This window comes from Opisthocomus hoazin, chromosome 7 (assembly GCF_030867145.1).
Source record: "Opisthocomus hoazin isolate bOpiHoa1 chromosome 7, bOpiHoa1.hap1, whole genome shotgun sequence".
NCBI classification, from domain to species: domain Eukaryota; kingdom Metazoa; phylum Chordata; class Aves; order Opisthocomiformes; family Opisthocomidae; genus Opisthocomus; species Opisthocomus hoazin.
Genome location: NC_134420.1, coordinates 3,578,361 through 3,593,009, shown reverse-complemented (window position 1 = coordinate 3,593,009; position 14,649 = coordinate 3,578,361). Strand labels below are relative to the sequence as shown.

Below are 14,649 nucleotides of genomic sequence, written 5' to 3'. Positions count from 1 at the left end.
GCAAGTAAAAGAATGGTTTATATAATTTTCACTAGAATCAGTTCAGGATTAATTGCAATTCTGAATATTTTAAAATAATGTCCTTTGTATTTCTAATGAGCTGCAGCTTCCTCTGGTAAATAGCTCAACAATATCAGAGCAATCAAACAAGAGAACAGTGTGCACAGAGAGAAAGGGCTTTGAACTCATTTCTGTAACATTTCATTTGAAACAAGGCTGAAACAAGGGAAGTAGTCTTTAAAAGCTGTTACAGGGGATAAAGGACACAAGTCCAATTTTTATGCTAGTAACTGGCAGAAACTCTGCCTAATTTTCAGAATATTCCAGGTTTTTTGTATTTCATATTTTTTTAAGGTTTCAAAGCAGCAGAGTATGTCACTGGAAGCACCTTGGTCCTTCAGCTGTCTCGGTGAAAGCCCTGGTGAGTACTAACTTCACGAAAACTCACAGCACTTCTTTCCAAAAGGGACATGTACAGCTCCTCTAGATTGATGTACACGACACGGACGTGCCGTTTGTGCAGTCCTGTGCTCCTGACATTCTGAGTATCGCTCTAGAAATTATTTCACTGAAGACAGGGGTCTCTCCCAGGACCAATAAAGCAGAATAGCTACTGTAATAATTCCAGTGAAGGAGAAAGCACAGAAAGCTGAATACAGGGATCGTTTTGCACATAGAAGTTTGCCACCAGCAGGTCTAATGCTGCTCCGTTAGGGTCACCAAAGTTTGCCTTAGACTGCAGTAAAAATCGGATCGGACCTTTCGGTTTTCATATTTCATGAACTTGCACAGGTCACACTCCAAGCAGACTGCCGAGCCTTCCGGCCACAGACTGATAAAACTAAGTATTTGGGGGAGGTTTACTGCCCCTTTGGAGAGGTTGGTGGGATATCTCCCGGCGGGAGTGGGAGGGAGCACGAGGGGCACGGTGCTCAGGCATGGTGACGGGACGGACGGAGGATCGGTCAGCACATTTATACCGACAGATTTTAGAAAACACAAAGAGGGCACACTGATTCCTACTGCAAAACAGGGGATGTTTTGTAAGTGTACATGCTCTCCAGGTACCAGATTAAATGAATTCTTCTTCCCTTACATACCCTAGGAGGATTTTACATGACCATTTAGGAGTTAGCTTTTGCTTTGCTATTAATGTTCTGTTCTTAAGGAGAGAGCTACAAGCAAAATTAGCCTTTACTACAGAAAATAAACAGGAAAGGGGACAACTAATTACACCAATTGATGTGTGTCTACCACAAATCTTTTATAGAAAGAGTTAAAAATAAGCATTTCCGTGCCTAAAGTGATTAATATTCCACCCAACTGTTTCTTTTCCCCGGCAATCTGCAAACTGTAAGTGGGTGGATATTTTTTTAGCTGCTTCTTATCGGCATTATTTATATTATTTTCACCATAAAAAAATAACCACAACACAGAATGCTGAAATGCAACTGTCCACGCTTTAACCCCTGTTGGACGCTGGTTTTCCCTAATATTTCCCCATGGTCAGAACTACAAGTATAACTGCTGCAAAACTTGTTTGGGAAAAACACTTGATAGCAAACGACATGAAAATGTCTGAACTCATTTCATGCCCCTAAAGTTTAAAATTATCATCTCTAAAAGCATACCTGAAAGTACCATTTAATCCTTCCTCCAGCTCTCAGAATTCGCTGCCTGGCATTTCCTGCAGCTGAAAGGGCAATTCAGCACCATTCGCTGGCAAAATTCACCTAGGCAATGCCTTGCCTGTCTTCAAGAGCATTTCTCAGGGAACAAAAACATTTTTATAACTACTTGACTCTTCAGAGAAAAAGCTAAAATGAATAAAGTCACACCCAGCCTTCATAACCAGCTGCCTAAATGGACTGTCTAACACAAAATAATTTTGAAAAAGAAATTGCAGGAATTGATTAATTATCGAGTCACTAAGCCGATCATATTAAATGTACACAAGAAAACACCGGTCTGAAACATCAAAGTGTTCTGCTTTCATTGCTTACCTTCTTTCTTTGTGAAGGCATTTAACAAAGACTTCATTTTCCCTTTTTACTTTAGCAGCAATCCCCTCATTATACAACCTTTGCTGGGAAAAAAAAAAAAAAAGAGGCAAAAAAGAAAAAAAAATAGAAAAAAAATAAAAATCAAGCTACCCAATTTCTATGTGTTCAGGCTGCCTGCACCCTGACATAAGCAGCAGGTTTCTGGGCACTGTGGAACTGCGAGCATAGCTGGGCATGCGGTACCCAGCGTTCCGGTGACAAAGCCCACCCCACATTCTGTCTGTCAGCTGGGAGCCAACGGTGCATAGACTGGAGCTGCTCAAAAAAAAAAAAAAAAAAAAAAAAAGGAAAATCTTGCTATCTTTCACAGCATTAGTCATGTGAACACCACCGCCACAGCCCTGCCGACCGTGCTCCGGCTTCCGCGGGCGCTGCGCTTGTGCAGGAGCCAGCACTGGGCTCGGGGAGGTGCGGGCAGCCGGAGCTCCGAGGGGGCCCAAAATTCCCATTTGCCAAGGGCAGGGGGGAGCGAGGCGGGAAAAGGCGCTGCGCAGCGATGCTCCGCAGGCTGCAGCCGCGGAAGGGAAAGCCTTGGCAGAGGTGGGAGCTGCTGGGGAAGCTCATTCAGCTTCTCAACTCACACAGCTGAGTCTCTGCACAGAGGCTTTTTGCTATTTCTCTCTCTGCCTTTTGCTATTTATTATTTCCTTTTTTCTATTTCTCTCTCTGCTTTTTGCTATTTATTATTTCCTTTTTTCTATTTCTCTCTCTGCTTTTTGCTATTTATTATTTCCTTTTTGCTATTTATTATTTCCTTTTTGCTATTTATTATTTCCTTTTTGCTATTTCTCTCTCTACGTTTTGCTATTTACTATTTCCTTTTTGCTATTTACTATTTCCTTTTTGCTATTTATTATTTCCTTTTTGCTATTTATTATTTCCATTTTGCTATTTATTATTTGTTTGCTTACTGCAATGCTCCCAAGAGCCACTTTGAGGAAAAGTACAAATCACACCAAGCTTCACACAATGACCACATTAAGTACGGAGATAAAACTGCCACTAAACGGAGTATCTTAACCTGGCCTATATTCCAGTCTGAAACAGATGAGATACAAGCACAAGGATTTCCCACTCCCCTTCCACTGCACTGGAATAAAACAGAATTTCTTTTCTCACAGGGTAAAAATATGAAAATGTGACCAACTCGTTTCGCTAAATTCAGTGCAGATGCCAGAAAATAAACAATGTAGCCATTGCAGTCTTTTAAGTACTAATTCTGAAAAATATTCTCTAGATCGCTGTGCCAGCCAGTGCCAACATGCTGCCAGAGGAAGAGCAAATAACTGAAACAGGCAGACAGGAAGCAGGGGGAAGGTGCTAAAAAACACAAAGTTTTTTAGCATAATTAGTTAAATGTAAGAGATAAAGTTTCCAAAGAATAGGAAAGTCACTGTTAAAAAAAAAAAAAGTAACTACATTAAAAAACTGCCTTCAAATAGTATGAACTATATAACAGTTAATAAATATTTATTCCATTTCAGACTTCTCTGCTGCTCGTTAATGCATCTACTTTGAAAATTAGTTCTTTTTCTTACTAACAAAACTGCTTCAAGAAAGACAGAAATTAAATTACCTCAAAGGATTTAACCTCTGTATGCATAATGATCTCATATTTAACATAACACTGAAAAGAATTAATAAGCATAAATAAATTGAACAGTTTAAACTTAGTTTAACATTGCAGTGTTTATATAGCTATTAATTTATAAAGAAAGGAAAATTTCTTTAAATTAATATAATTTCATGCTTTGGTTCAATTTAGTTTTAAAAGCAACTATTCTTAGAAGGTTGAAATCTTGTTGGAGCAAATGTCAGACACAGCACACGCACTCCATTAAACATCTTTATTTGACAGAAAGAGTTTTCTTCTTAACTTTGAAAAGATGCAAAGCTTTCTAAAGAATAACTTTGAAACATTATTCGCTAACTCATACATATGTGCATTAGTTAGCTCCCCAGAAGAATCAATATCGTTTCCAGAACAAGAACTGCTACACCAGAACGACCGTGCCACTAATTTGAATTACCAGCTTCTGTGCATTACTTTTTCCAACATCTTCATTCAATCCCCCCGATTATATTTGGAGCTACAAATGACAAAGGGGCTATAATTATTAATAATATTTTACATTTCCATAGTGCTTTCTAACTAAACTTAGCCAACAGTACGTGAGGGCTCACGAATTCTGCACGAAAGCCTTATTAGCTGGTAGCACTCCTGTTTCGATGGCCAAATGGAGACCAACAGGAGCGAGTTCTATGGTAGCAGTTCCCGAAACGCTCAGGAAAGAGACTGAAATCTTAATTTCTGCTTACTGGCGGCTGTGATAGTCCTTTGCAGAAGGTAGGCAGGTGCTTGCTGGTGATCCCTACTTTCAGCAACCGCATGGTAAGATAAGGGCTGTGCCGCTGCGCGGTTTCCCTTAGCTCCAGGCATTGCTGTAACGCCCGTGGGCACAGGCTGCCTAGGGAGCGCACCTTAACTTCACGCAGTGTACGGCAATACACTTTATTGATGATACAGAGCACAGACTGATCCCCGTATACTTCAAGAGGGGAATCACCTGTCATGCTCACAGGAAAAGAAGAAAATCACTGCCTCCCCATGCTCAGTTCTGCGCTTTTATAACCACACCACCAATCACAGAAAATTACACACAGGCTAAGCACTGGCTGTCTCCAAAGGGATGGGATCTCAGCTCTCAGCAGAATGTCCCGGACGCTTTACTGAGAAGTGACATCGGTGTAGAAACCTGGGAGTGGAACCCTCAAAGTGCCTTTTCCTTTATGCCAGTGTCAGTGTTTCAAAGCAACGATAGCCCAAGTACCTAATCGCAGCAGTCAGGCAAGGAAAGGGTTAACTCCATTGTGCTCATTCATGTCTGTTCATATACAGCAAAATAAAACCAGAGAGGCAACTGTAGTCAATCCAGATCAATCCCAGGGGGTCTCTTTATTAGATTCCTGCTGGAGCTGTAGCATTTCATCATCTAGAGCTTTCTAATCAGTGTTATAAAAAATATTAAAGTCACTTGAAATTATTGAGTTTCATGGAAATTGTGGGAACTCTCTCTGACCTACGCTATCATATCTATCACCTGATGAGTGATCATTTTATTCCACTTAACTGTCTGTCTTTTCCCCAGCGCAGGAAATATAATTTATTCCTACATGGCAGAGCTTGCTGCAACAAACACTATTGTACATTTGGAAAATATGACAATTGAGCAAGTCAGTGAACTATTTGTAGCTGCAGGTTTTGATTTTTTCTACTTTTCACTAATAGCTTATCTAAATTCGTTTATTTTAACTGAAGTCCTAAAATGTGTGGTGTTATGAAGATAAAAAAGAAAATCTTACAGCAGTTTCCACCTTTTCCAGAAAGATTTTACTGCTTCATGATGGTACTCCTGGTATTATTATTTCAGGAGAAAAAACTAATAATTTGACTACACTAGCACACAACAGTATAGCCCACAAGCCATTAGCATCCATAATCTAAAAATCACAAAGAACCTTCCAAACAGAGGCAGGGTAAGCCCTAATCTCCCTACTGCTTCTGTAGGTGCTCAGGAAAATGGCTGAGAGCTCTGCCTGGGGATGTCTCTGAGAAGAAAAGGCCACCTTCAACAGAAATCCAAACATAGGCTCTTAAGGTAATTTTGATTAGCATTTCTTCGTACACTTGTAACACCAGGCTCCCGAATTCTTATACGTATTTCAGTTCATAAATTCCATTAGAAATCTATGGAAATCAGTAACTTACATACTCTTGAAGATCTGTTTTTAGGAACTTAAATGCCTTTAGAAAAAGAAAAAAAAAAAAATCTGACCAAATCTACCCTCTTGCGTAATTCTCCCACCAACCCATCTCAGACAACTGCAGAACACAGTTACAATTGCCACGCTTTTGTCTTTTTCAATTTTGTCCATTTTGGAGTTCTTGCCAGAAAAATCCCTTTAACTTGTACACACGTCTAGGTTTTTGTTAAAAATACAGTTCTAAGCATGTATAAATGCCTTTCTCTCCACTATAAAACAGGCTTCCCGTATGCTAAGCCACCAAATGGAGAGTTAGACAAGAAAAGACAGATTCAAATATAGACTGTAAAGTACAAAAAGACTCCTGGAATAAAAAATAAAAAAACCAGCCTAGGCTGGTACAGTGCTTCTCGATTACTTACTTCTCCCAGAAAGCTACAAGGTGGTCAGGAACACAGGCAGTAGTCACAGATTCAGAAGGAATCCACCTCAGGGGAACAACTAAACCTACTGAGAAAGCAAATGTTTTTGTTCTGGGTTTGTTTTTTTTAATTTTTCTGAAAAAATCTGGCAAGTTTGCTCAGGAACCTGCAGTTAAACCAGCACTGAGAGAGAAGCTTCTGAGCCCACTCACATGGTGCTCGAAGAGCCCAGCCTTGGCTGACCTAGAATCAGTATCGCTCTTGCCACTGTTAGCATCTTCTTACCATGTAGCTACTACTGGTATCAGTCAGCTCCTGCTAATAGCCTTCAGGCAGCCAGTCCCAGTTTGAAGGGGAGAATGGAGGCAGGAGACTGTGTGTGGGCAAGGACAGCAGAGGGATGGCTGGGAACAGATGGCAAGAGTTATCAATTAGAAAGAAAAACAAAAAATAGCAGTGCAAGCTCCCTAGCCGTGTGCCAGACATCCCTTCCGTCACCTGGCACCGCTCTTACCCTGCCATCCCCAGACTTTGCTCTATGTGACCAGGGCCCGTCTCACTCTGCCCTCACAAGGAACCTCGCACACGTACACAACTTGCTTAAAAAATAACACGAAGGAGTTCGCAGGCTTATTTAGAGGCAACTCTTTGTTGGTGGTGGAGTGAACTGGGCACTGCTGAGCTCTTTCTTCAGTTCTGTAGAACACGCTTTACTTGATTCCTGTTATTAGAAGTATTTCAATAACTACGCATCTGAGGTGTATGTGTTTGTGGGCACATTTCAAAGGAACTTAAAGGTTGACAAATATACAGTTGCCATACATAAGTGAGCTTAAATTCAGAAGAAACGAAACTCAGTCCCTCTTTCTCACCGTACTCACATGATTATAAACAAGCCTTCACTAAGATTACAGCAGCAATACCAGAATAACATCCAGAGAGCTGCATGCTTCTGCAGAAGGGAGACATGTTCACCTTAAGGCTTTACTTTCAGATGCTTACACTACAACCAGAAGATACAGAGAATCTCCTATTTCGATTACATTTAAAAATTGCTAAGTATTGCCTCAAACTTGTTGCATGCCAGAACAAATGTCTGAAATCTCTTTGATCGGTTAGAAGACGATAGGTTTAGAAATTACAACCCAAAAGAGCTTGAATATCGTGAGGTTTCCCTTTTTAAAAACAAATAAATTACCAGGCTCAATGTGGCGAAACCCAGAAGCATGTGAAGCTCTGACTGCAGTGGTACAGATACGCAGATTAGAATTTACCCGAGAGCCGAAACAAAACCTCCGTCCCCATGGATGAGAGGCTGCGTTGTAGCCTGCGGCTCTGCGAGGAATCCGGGTCAGGGGTGCGGGATGGAAGTGGAACAATGGAAGGTTAAAAGGTGGGAAAATGAAACCCTCCTGTTTCGCGTGAAAGGCTGGAAGTGGGGAGGAGACAATGGGCAATAACGAGGGAGACGTCGTACAAGCAGCAGCTTGAAGAGAGAGAAAAGCGAATGCAATGACAGAAAGCCACAATAGCTGCAGAAGAAATTTAAAACATGATGGAAATCTATCAGCAATGTCGAAGAAAGCAGCCTATTTGAATAAAATACATGTGGCTGACTTTCCTTCTAACAGGTATACTGCTATAAAGAAAAAGCGGCTCATCCAAACAAAAACCTGTATTTGTTGTAGTTCTGTTTCTGCAGAGTGTTCTCCCTCTGAGGTGGGGAATGGGAGGGACAGCTCTGACAAGGGATTCTCGAGGTTTTGTGGTCCCGGAGCACGCACAGCCCCTCACCTTTGTTACGCATGGCTGGGTTGAAAGTAACATCGAATCTTACTCTGAATAACACAAGTAACTGCAATAAATATTTGTATCCATCTTCTAATCATTCGTGCACCCAGATAACAAAGTCTGCTGCTTGTGAAGACCTTTCCACTGTAACATTGCCAAGAAAATATTTTAAAAAGTAAACAGTTTTTGTGAATCCTTCTGGAAAAGGTAATGAGTGATTTGCAGTAGGCAAACCATGAAAATACTCGGTTTAATTGATTTGATTAATTTTTGATGGCATTTCTTTAAATACGGACTGGGCTGATACCAAGGGCTGTTTTCCTCAGCAAGTAGAACTCCTCCAGAATTGTTCATCTTCGTGCAGCAGCAGACTATTAGTAACCAGCTCCTTAGAAGTGTCATTGAAGCAAGAGATTAACAGCTTGCACGGTATCTGGACAGAAAGATCTATTTAGCTGAGACTAGCAGCCTGAACTGAAAGCATTCAAGTGTGAAGCCCCAAAGCTGCATTCTTTTACCTCCAACAATAAGACAGAAAATACAAATCAAATATAATTATATCCCACTACAAATTCTTATGCTCTTTAAACAAGACGGTGAGAGGATGGTGCAATTTTCTCCACTAATAATACACTGGGAAATCTTGTCCTGATGCAGCACCACTCAGAAGCACCAAATTACACAACAAATTAATTTCATTCCCTGCATTATGTATACATTGAGTTGGGAAAAATATCATTTAACATCAGGGTGCCGTGCATATCCCAACCCACATAGTTCATGCTAAAAAAAAAAGAAAAAAAAAGGCGGTATCATTCAGAGAGAAGAGAATTTCATGGCTGGTAGCTCCTGCAAAAACAGATGCCCGATTCTTCTTTTAATGTCTGATGCTGATGGGCCTGGGATGCAGTGCACAAATTTGTGGGTTGCAGTCTGATGTCGCAAAGGAGAACAAAGACAAATGAAACTACACAAGAGATGCTTAGAAAAACAAATGCACCAATATTGGACTGCATGCTGTTTCTGTGTTCTGGTGTTGTACAGAAAACAAGCTAATTTTGCCTTTGTGTAACTTTCCTCCTACCAAAAGCTCTCAACAAATTCCTTAAATCATTATGTTGTTCCAGGCTTTATTCAGTGATTTGATTTCACTGCTTTAATCTAAGTGTGAACCTCTTTAGTAAATAGTGGGACAAAGCATCTGTGCTTCCAAAAGTGTTGGTGGATCGTGTCAGTTTTATTTAGAATAACACCATTTTCATAACTGAAAAGTGTATATTGCTTTCAATGGGGGGAAAAAAAAAGACTGGACTCTCATAGGAGCTACAAAATATATAACTAGCTGAAGTGGTCAAATGGTGGCCCACAGTCACATGCGTTACACTAGTACAATTTATATAGACAACTGTAATTACCACGAGTGTGGGCGGTGTTGGGTACATTTATGTGTACTATTTTTAGGTGTCAGCCAGTTGGATCCAATTCTCCAGGCTTCTTATCTTTTGGCACTATGCCCCCAGCACATCAGATACGAAATGCATTCACTCTGCTCTGACAACGTACCACAGTACCTATGCAGAAGTCTAAATGACAACACAAGGTACGTAAGGGTGGAGAAGTACACCTATTATCAGCTTTACAGCCCATCCTCGGCTCAAGTGTTTCTCAAACATACAACTATTTCCAATTTATTGCAGGGCAAATGACAAAAGAAACCAAGCCATGATGTTAAAGTTCATGTATGACTCTGAATTAGCCCAAGGAGGCAGGAATTACAAGAAAACAGCAGAAACAAATCCACACTATGTTCTTTTAGCTGCAGCTCCACCCTCTTCTTCAACTCTTAAATCTTGGTGTCTTTCATCGCTATTTTTCAATCTTTTTTTCCCCTTCTTCTCATGGCTACAGTTGCCTTCCACTGCTTCCATCACCAGTTCTCTAAGGACAATCTGCCTGCCACTCAGAGCCATGTGTAATACATGGCACATAAGAGTGCATCAGGAGAGGGGATTTCTAGAAGACACCACATCATGGCAAAGTTTTACAAAATTAGCAATGGAAACAAATGCATAGGAATAGAACAGGGGGCAAGAAAACAGTGTATGAGGTAGCTCACCCAGAGGAGGAAGATCTAGAGGAGGTCACACCACATAAATGTCTAACAACAATGAGGAAAAAATCACCCACTCTTCACACGCTGAAGTTTAATTGTGAAGAGAGGAGAGAACAATCAAGTAGTTAATATGACATTGCTGTATCTTTTTAATACCCTGCTGCACTTTGAGGGTAATATTTTCTTTGAGAAAAGAATATGTTATTTTACTGAGGAGACATAGCTGGGCTTGAACTGTCTGCAAAGGAACTACAGACTGTGAAAGTTTTTCGCTCTACTGGCTGGCTTCCCATAGATGCACGCTACTTTATGATGTATTTAATGACAACAACTTGCATTACCACGTTCATTCCTATTTTACTGTAGAGCAGCAAAAGGAGCCTGGTTTTATTCTGGCAGACATTATCAACAAAACCATACACTAAGTGCCAAGAGAACTAAACTGTTGACTGTGCAGCCTCCCTAAAGTCCATCAATCTGCAAGTAGCCAGAGGAGAAATTAAGGAGAGAATACTGCTGTGGGTCATGAGTGTAGAAGCAGCCAGTAAAACCTCCACATCCCACAGACTTCCATAAAAATCTAGAAAGCAAAATGCATTTACATAATGGTAGATGTAGCTTCTCAAATGTGGAGTTAGTGTGAACCATCATTATTGCATTCAGTGCTATCCTCTGCACTTTTTTCCCCTCTCTTCTCTAGTATAAGTGATCTTCAGGAATTCCTCATTTGCTCTTATTCTCACCATCTGAGTTCCAAAGTAGACCTAGCACTGTGAGCACCAAGTAAGTTATACTTACACTTTTGAGATGGTGCACATTTGGGTTACCTGAGTAAAGAGTCTCTCACTGCAAATTTCCCATTGTCTTTTATGCTACAGATAGTAGATACGCAATGCAACCATTCAACCCTCAAAATATCTTCTCTTCTAAATAAAGGAGAGCAAGCTCTATCTGAAGTCATGTTATCCAGCAGGATCTTTAAAAAATAAAACCTAATAATTTAAGCTGATAATTGTCTCACTATCCTTAGTTCCATTTAGACATTTGGTCTTAAAAAGAACCTAAAACATCGCTGACTTATTCATTAAAATAACAGCATTTTAAATTATATTAGTAGCCTACATCTCTTCATCTCAAAAATAACTGTTAATGAATCATGCTGGTATAAATAAGAAAGGATAAAAAAAGATCGTATCCGCTCTAACAGGGGGTTATCTTTGTACAAATATGTAGGTGTCTGCAGCATTTGTAATGTTCTCAGTGGTTAATCCCATTGAGAAAGGAAGGCTTGCTCACTGAAGAGTTGTTGAGGTGGATTAAAGTAATATTAACAATACTATGCCTACTTCTGGTTCAAGACATCATCACTTGCATTTTAGAATGTTTGAAAATGTTGAGGGAAGACTTCTTCCTCTCCCTCCCCAGTGTAGCCTGTTTCTTGGTGTTGCCTGCAGATTACGTTTTGAGATGGTGCACTGACAGCTGAGTTGAGATGTTCTGTAACAAGGATACGCAAAAGGACTTTCTTGTTTATACAGGTTAGTAAGTCAGAGCAGGTAAATAACATCAACTGAAACAATAAAAAAGGTGCAAGCTCAAAACTTATTATCAAAAAGTAATCTTATGTACATACCATTTCAGCAATATTACCATTTATTCCTATGTTTCTGGCAGCAGCGGTAGATATAGCTACACGATATTCATTTATTCAGTGGAAAAGGCATGGCTGACATCCAAGACATCACTATGAAAATAGAAGTGTTCTGGATATTATTTGGCAGTCACACCCCCGGACATTATGAGTACTACAATAAAATCTGACTTCCGTGTTCAAGTTTCAAAATAACTCTGTTTTCTTCCGGACAAGAAGTAATGCAAATAAAGCTAGTAGAAAATGGCAACGCACATCTCTAAAAAAGAATGGGATCAGAGAAAGGAGAATAATTGTATAAATAAGCAAACTGCATATGTTGCTCTCTACTTAGCCATGGCATTTCAGGTGCAGACTCATGATGTTTCAGAATAATTTCAGACTACGTGTCTAGGAGGGAAATCATTCTCATGTTGGTGTTGTCTGTATACATGTGTGACTACTACACGTGTCCACCAGCACTTTCATCAGAGGAAGGATCATTCGGCACTAACCACCTAGGAGCTAGCCTGTCGTCATCTACAGAAGCACATCTAAACTAAGTTATGATGATTGTACTCATATATTCAAGGGCACAATTTCCGGCATGAGAATTTTATGTAATAAACAGTGCATCTTTATAAGCAAAAGAAGTGCATGGAGAAAGAAAACAGTACATAAGAACAGATAAAACAGGGTAACATGAAACGTATTTTGGATATTACATTTGGAAGCTTCTGTTGAGAAGTGAATTCAAATTACTTGTAGCATTTTTTTGTTCACTAATGTTTGTAATAGAGACCTAAAATGAAGGAAAGATCCAGCCCTTGGCTCTACCAGTGGACACCAGACCCATTTTCACCAGGAACTTGTGGAGAAGCAATCCTGCAAGTAGCCCCCAGCAGCTTTGGCTTCTGAGGAACCACTGCTTCTAGACAACACACAGGTGACCACAGTCCCCACGATGCAATGGCGGTAAAAGATTATTCGCACCCCCGTGCCGTGTTCCCAATGGAGGTCAGGAAAGCCCAAGACCAATCCCTCAGTTGGCCAATGACTGGTGGAGGGTAGTGGAACAGAACAAGAATAAACAGAAATTTATGAAGTTGGGGAAAACTTTCATAGAATCACTGCAAGAGTAAATTTTCCATAAAGTCTTAATATACTTTTCCTGGTCAAGAATTTGGCAAGAAATTTAGAAGTGACTCACCCTAAGTCCCCCTGGCTAGGACCATATTTTCTTTTATGTAGGGAAGCTGCAAGGAACATCAAAGTAATTATCAGCAGAAAAGGAGAAGAAATAAATAGGACTCATATGACACATCTAAGCACAAACTATAAAGTATAAATAGAAGTGGAAGGAGTAAAACACAGGAAGAAAATACAGTGAAACTGCAGTGATTCCCAGTGAATCTGGGAGAAATCATCTGAAAGAGATTTTCAGCGGAGAAAATGAAAATTGATTACTGCTTTAAGATGCCTAGGAAAGACAGTACTACTCAACAACTCGGGAAAGGGTATGTCGTGTAGTATATAAAGAAGAAAGTGGCGTACGTCTGGATGCTACACATTGCAGGAAGGAGTCAGGCAATACTAAGCAATTCCTACAGCCTCTTCTCAAACCTTATTCCATTTCTGAATAATAGACAGCAGTTTAACGTAAAGATTTGTCAAACCATGTAGCAACCAAAAGTAACACAGTAAATAAGTGAGATGTACAAGTGACTAATTAGTGATTTAAATTTATGTAGGAACGACTACGAAATGTAAATGCTCTGAGCAAGCTCCTATACCATTCGGAGAGTCACAGAGTTTTGACATTGGCTCAGCTTGGAAGAGCCGCACTTCTTACTCTACAGGCTGTTAAGTAATTAATAAACAGGAAAGACACAGCTGTTTAAAGCCTTGTCCCAGTAAAGGAGGTGTATCTTTTGCTATGGACTCTAACAGGACCAGAATTTCAGTCAAGAAGTAAAGCAACGTTTGAATGATGCAAGATAGAGGACCACCACAGAGCAACAGAAAGGGACCTATGGAGGATAACTAGAAGAATGGAGCAGTATAAAAGCACAGATAGTATTTAAAAGTGTTTCTTCTCTCCCCCTATCATTCCTTTAAGCAGTCATAGTTCACAGATTTTTCTAAGCACTTGACTGGGAAGAGCAAACAGGGTGCAGCCCCAGTTCACAAGAGTCAGGTAAGCTGGAAGGCAGGGAGCTCTTCACAGCTCATCACGATCACCAGTCACACTGCAATCTGAAAGCTGTCCGGAGCAGTGTGGTTTATCCCCGCCTCCGCTGTCTCCCTGTACTCCAGTGCAACCTAGACTTAGCAAAATAAATGGAGAAAACCAATTTGCTTTTTTGAACCATCAAAGGGAGTGGAATAATCTGTGGAGGAAAAGTGAAAAATTTCACAACTGCAGCCAGAAATCAGCGTGAATCATACTCTGCAGAGTAGAGCTCCAACAGAAGAACCACCCAGTAAGCCTTCCATTGCATCATTCAAACATCATCAATACTTCAATAGATGAGGTTCAAAATATTAACTAGGAAACTAATTTTTAACTAGTGCTCCACTGGTCTGTTCTCTAAAAGAACGGGTAGGGTTTTCTTAGTAATTTTTTCAGCTTCCTTCATCAAGACACTTAGTATTTAAAGTTTGTTAGGTTTCTTTTAATAAAAGACTATATGAGAATTTCTGAGCATTAACTCCCAGGAATGGATAGCCTTTTCTGAAAATACATATTGCTAGCGGTAAATAACATCATCAACGAAATACAGATTATGTCACCTTACTATCGCCTTACTCTGTCTCAGTGTGGATTTCTTTTTACAATCTCACTAATTAAGCCTTACCGACTGA

At 40.1% G+C, this 14,649-nt stretch overlaps 1 protein-coding gene across 5 annotated transcripts in view; it reads right to left on the bottom strand.

The window, feature by feature from the left end:
• The window catches only part of SHANK2 (SH3 and multiple ankyrin repeat domains 2), a 331,195-nt gene that overhangs the window by 229,917 nt on the left and 86,629 nt on the right, over positions 1–14,649 (bottom strand). For 3 of the 5 annotated variants that reach the window (XM_075425301.1, XM_075425304.1, XM_075425303.1), the window contains exon 1: positions 2,004–2,187. The exons of 1 other annotated variant lie outside the window; for it this stretch is intronic. In XM_075425301.1, coding sequence (XP_075281416.1) covers positions 2,004–2,040 — 37 coding nt within the window. In that variant the 5' untranslated portion in view covers positions 2,041–2,187. Of the gene's footprint in view, positions 1–1,631; positions 1,712–2,003; positions 2,188–14,649 lie in introns of those variants that run through there. One more of the 5 variants, XM_075425302.1, reaches the window with a different exon arrangement.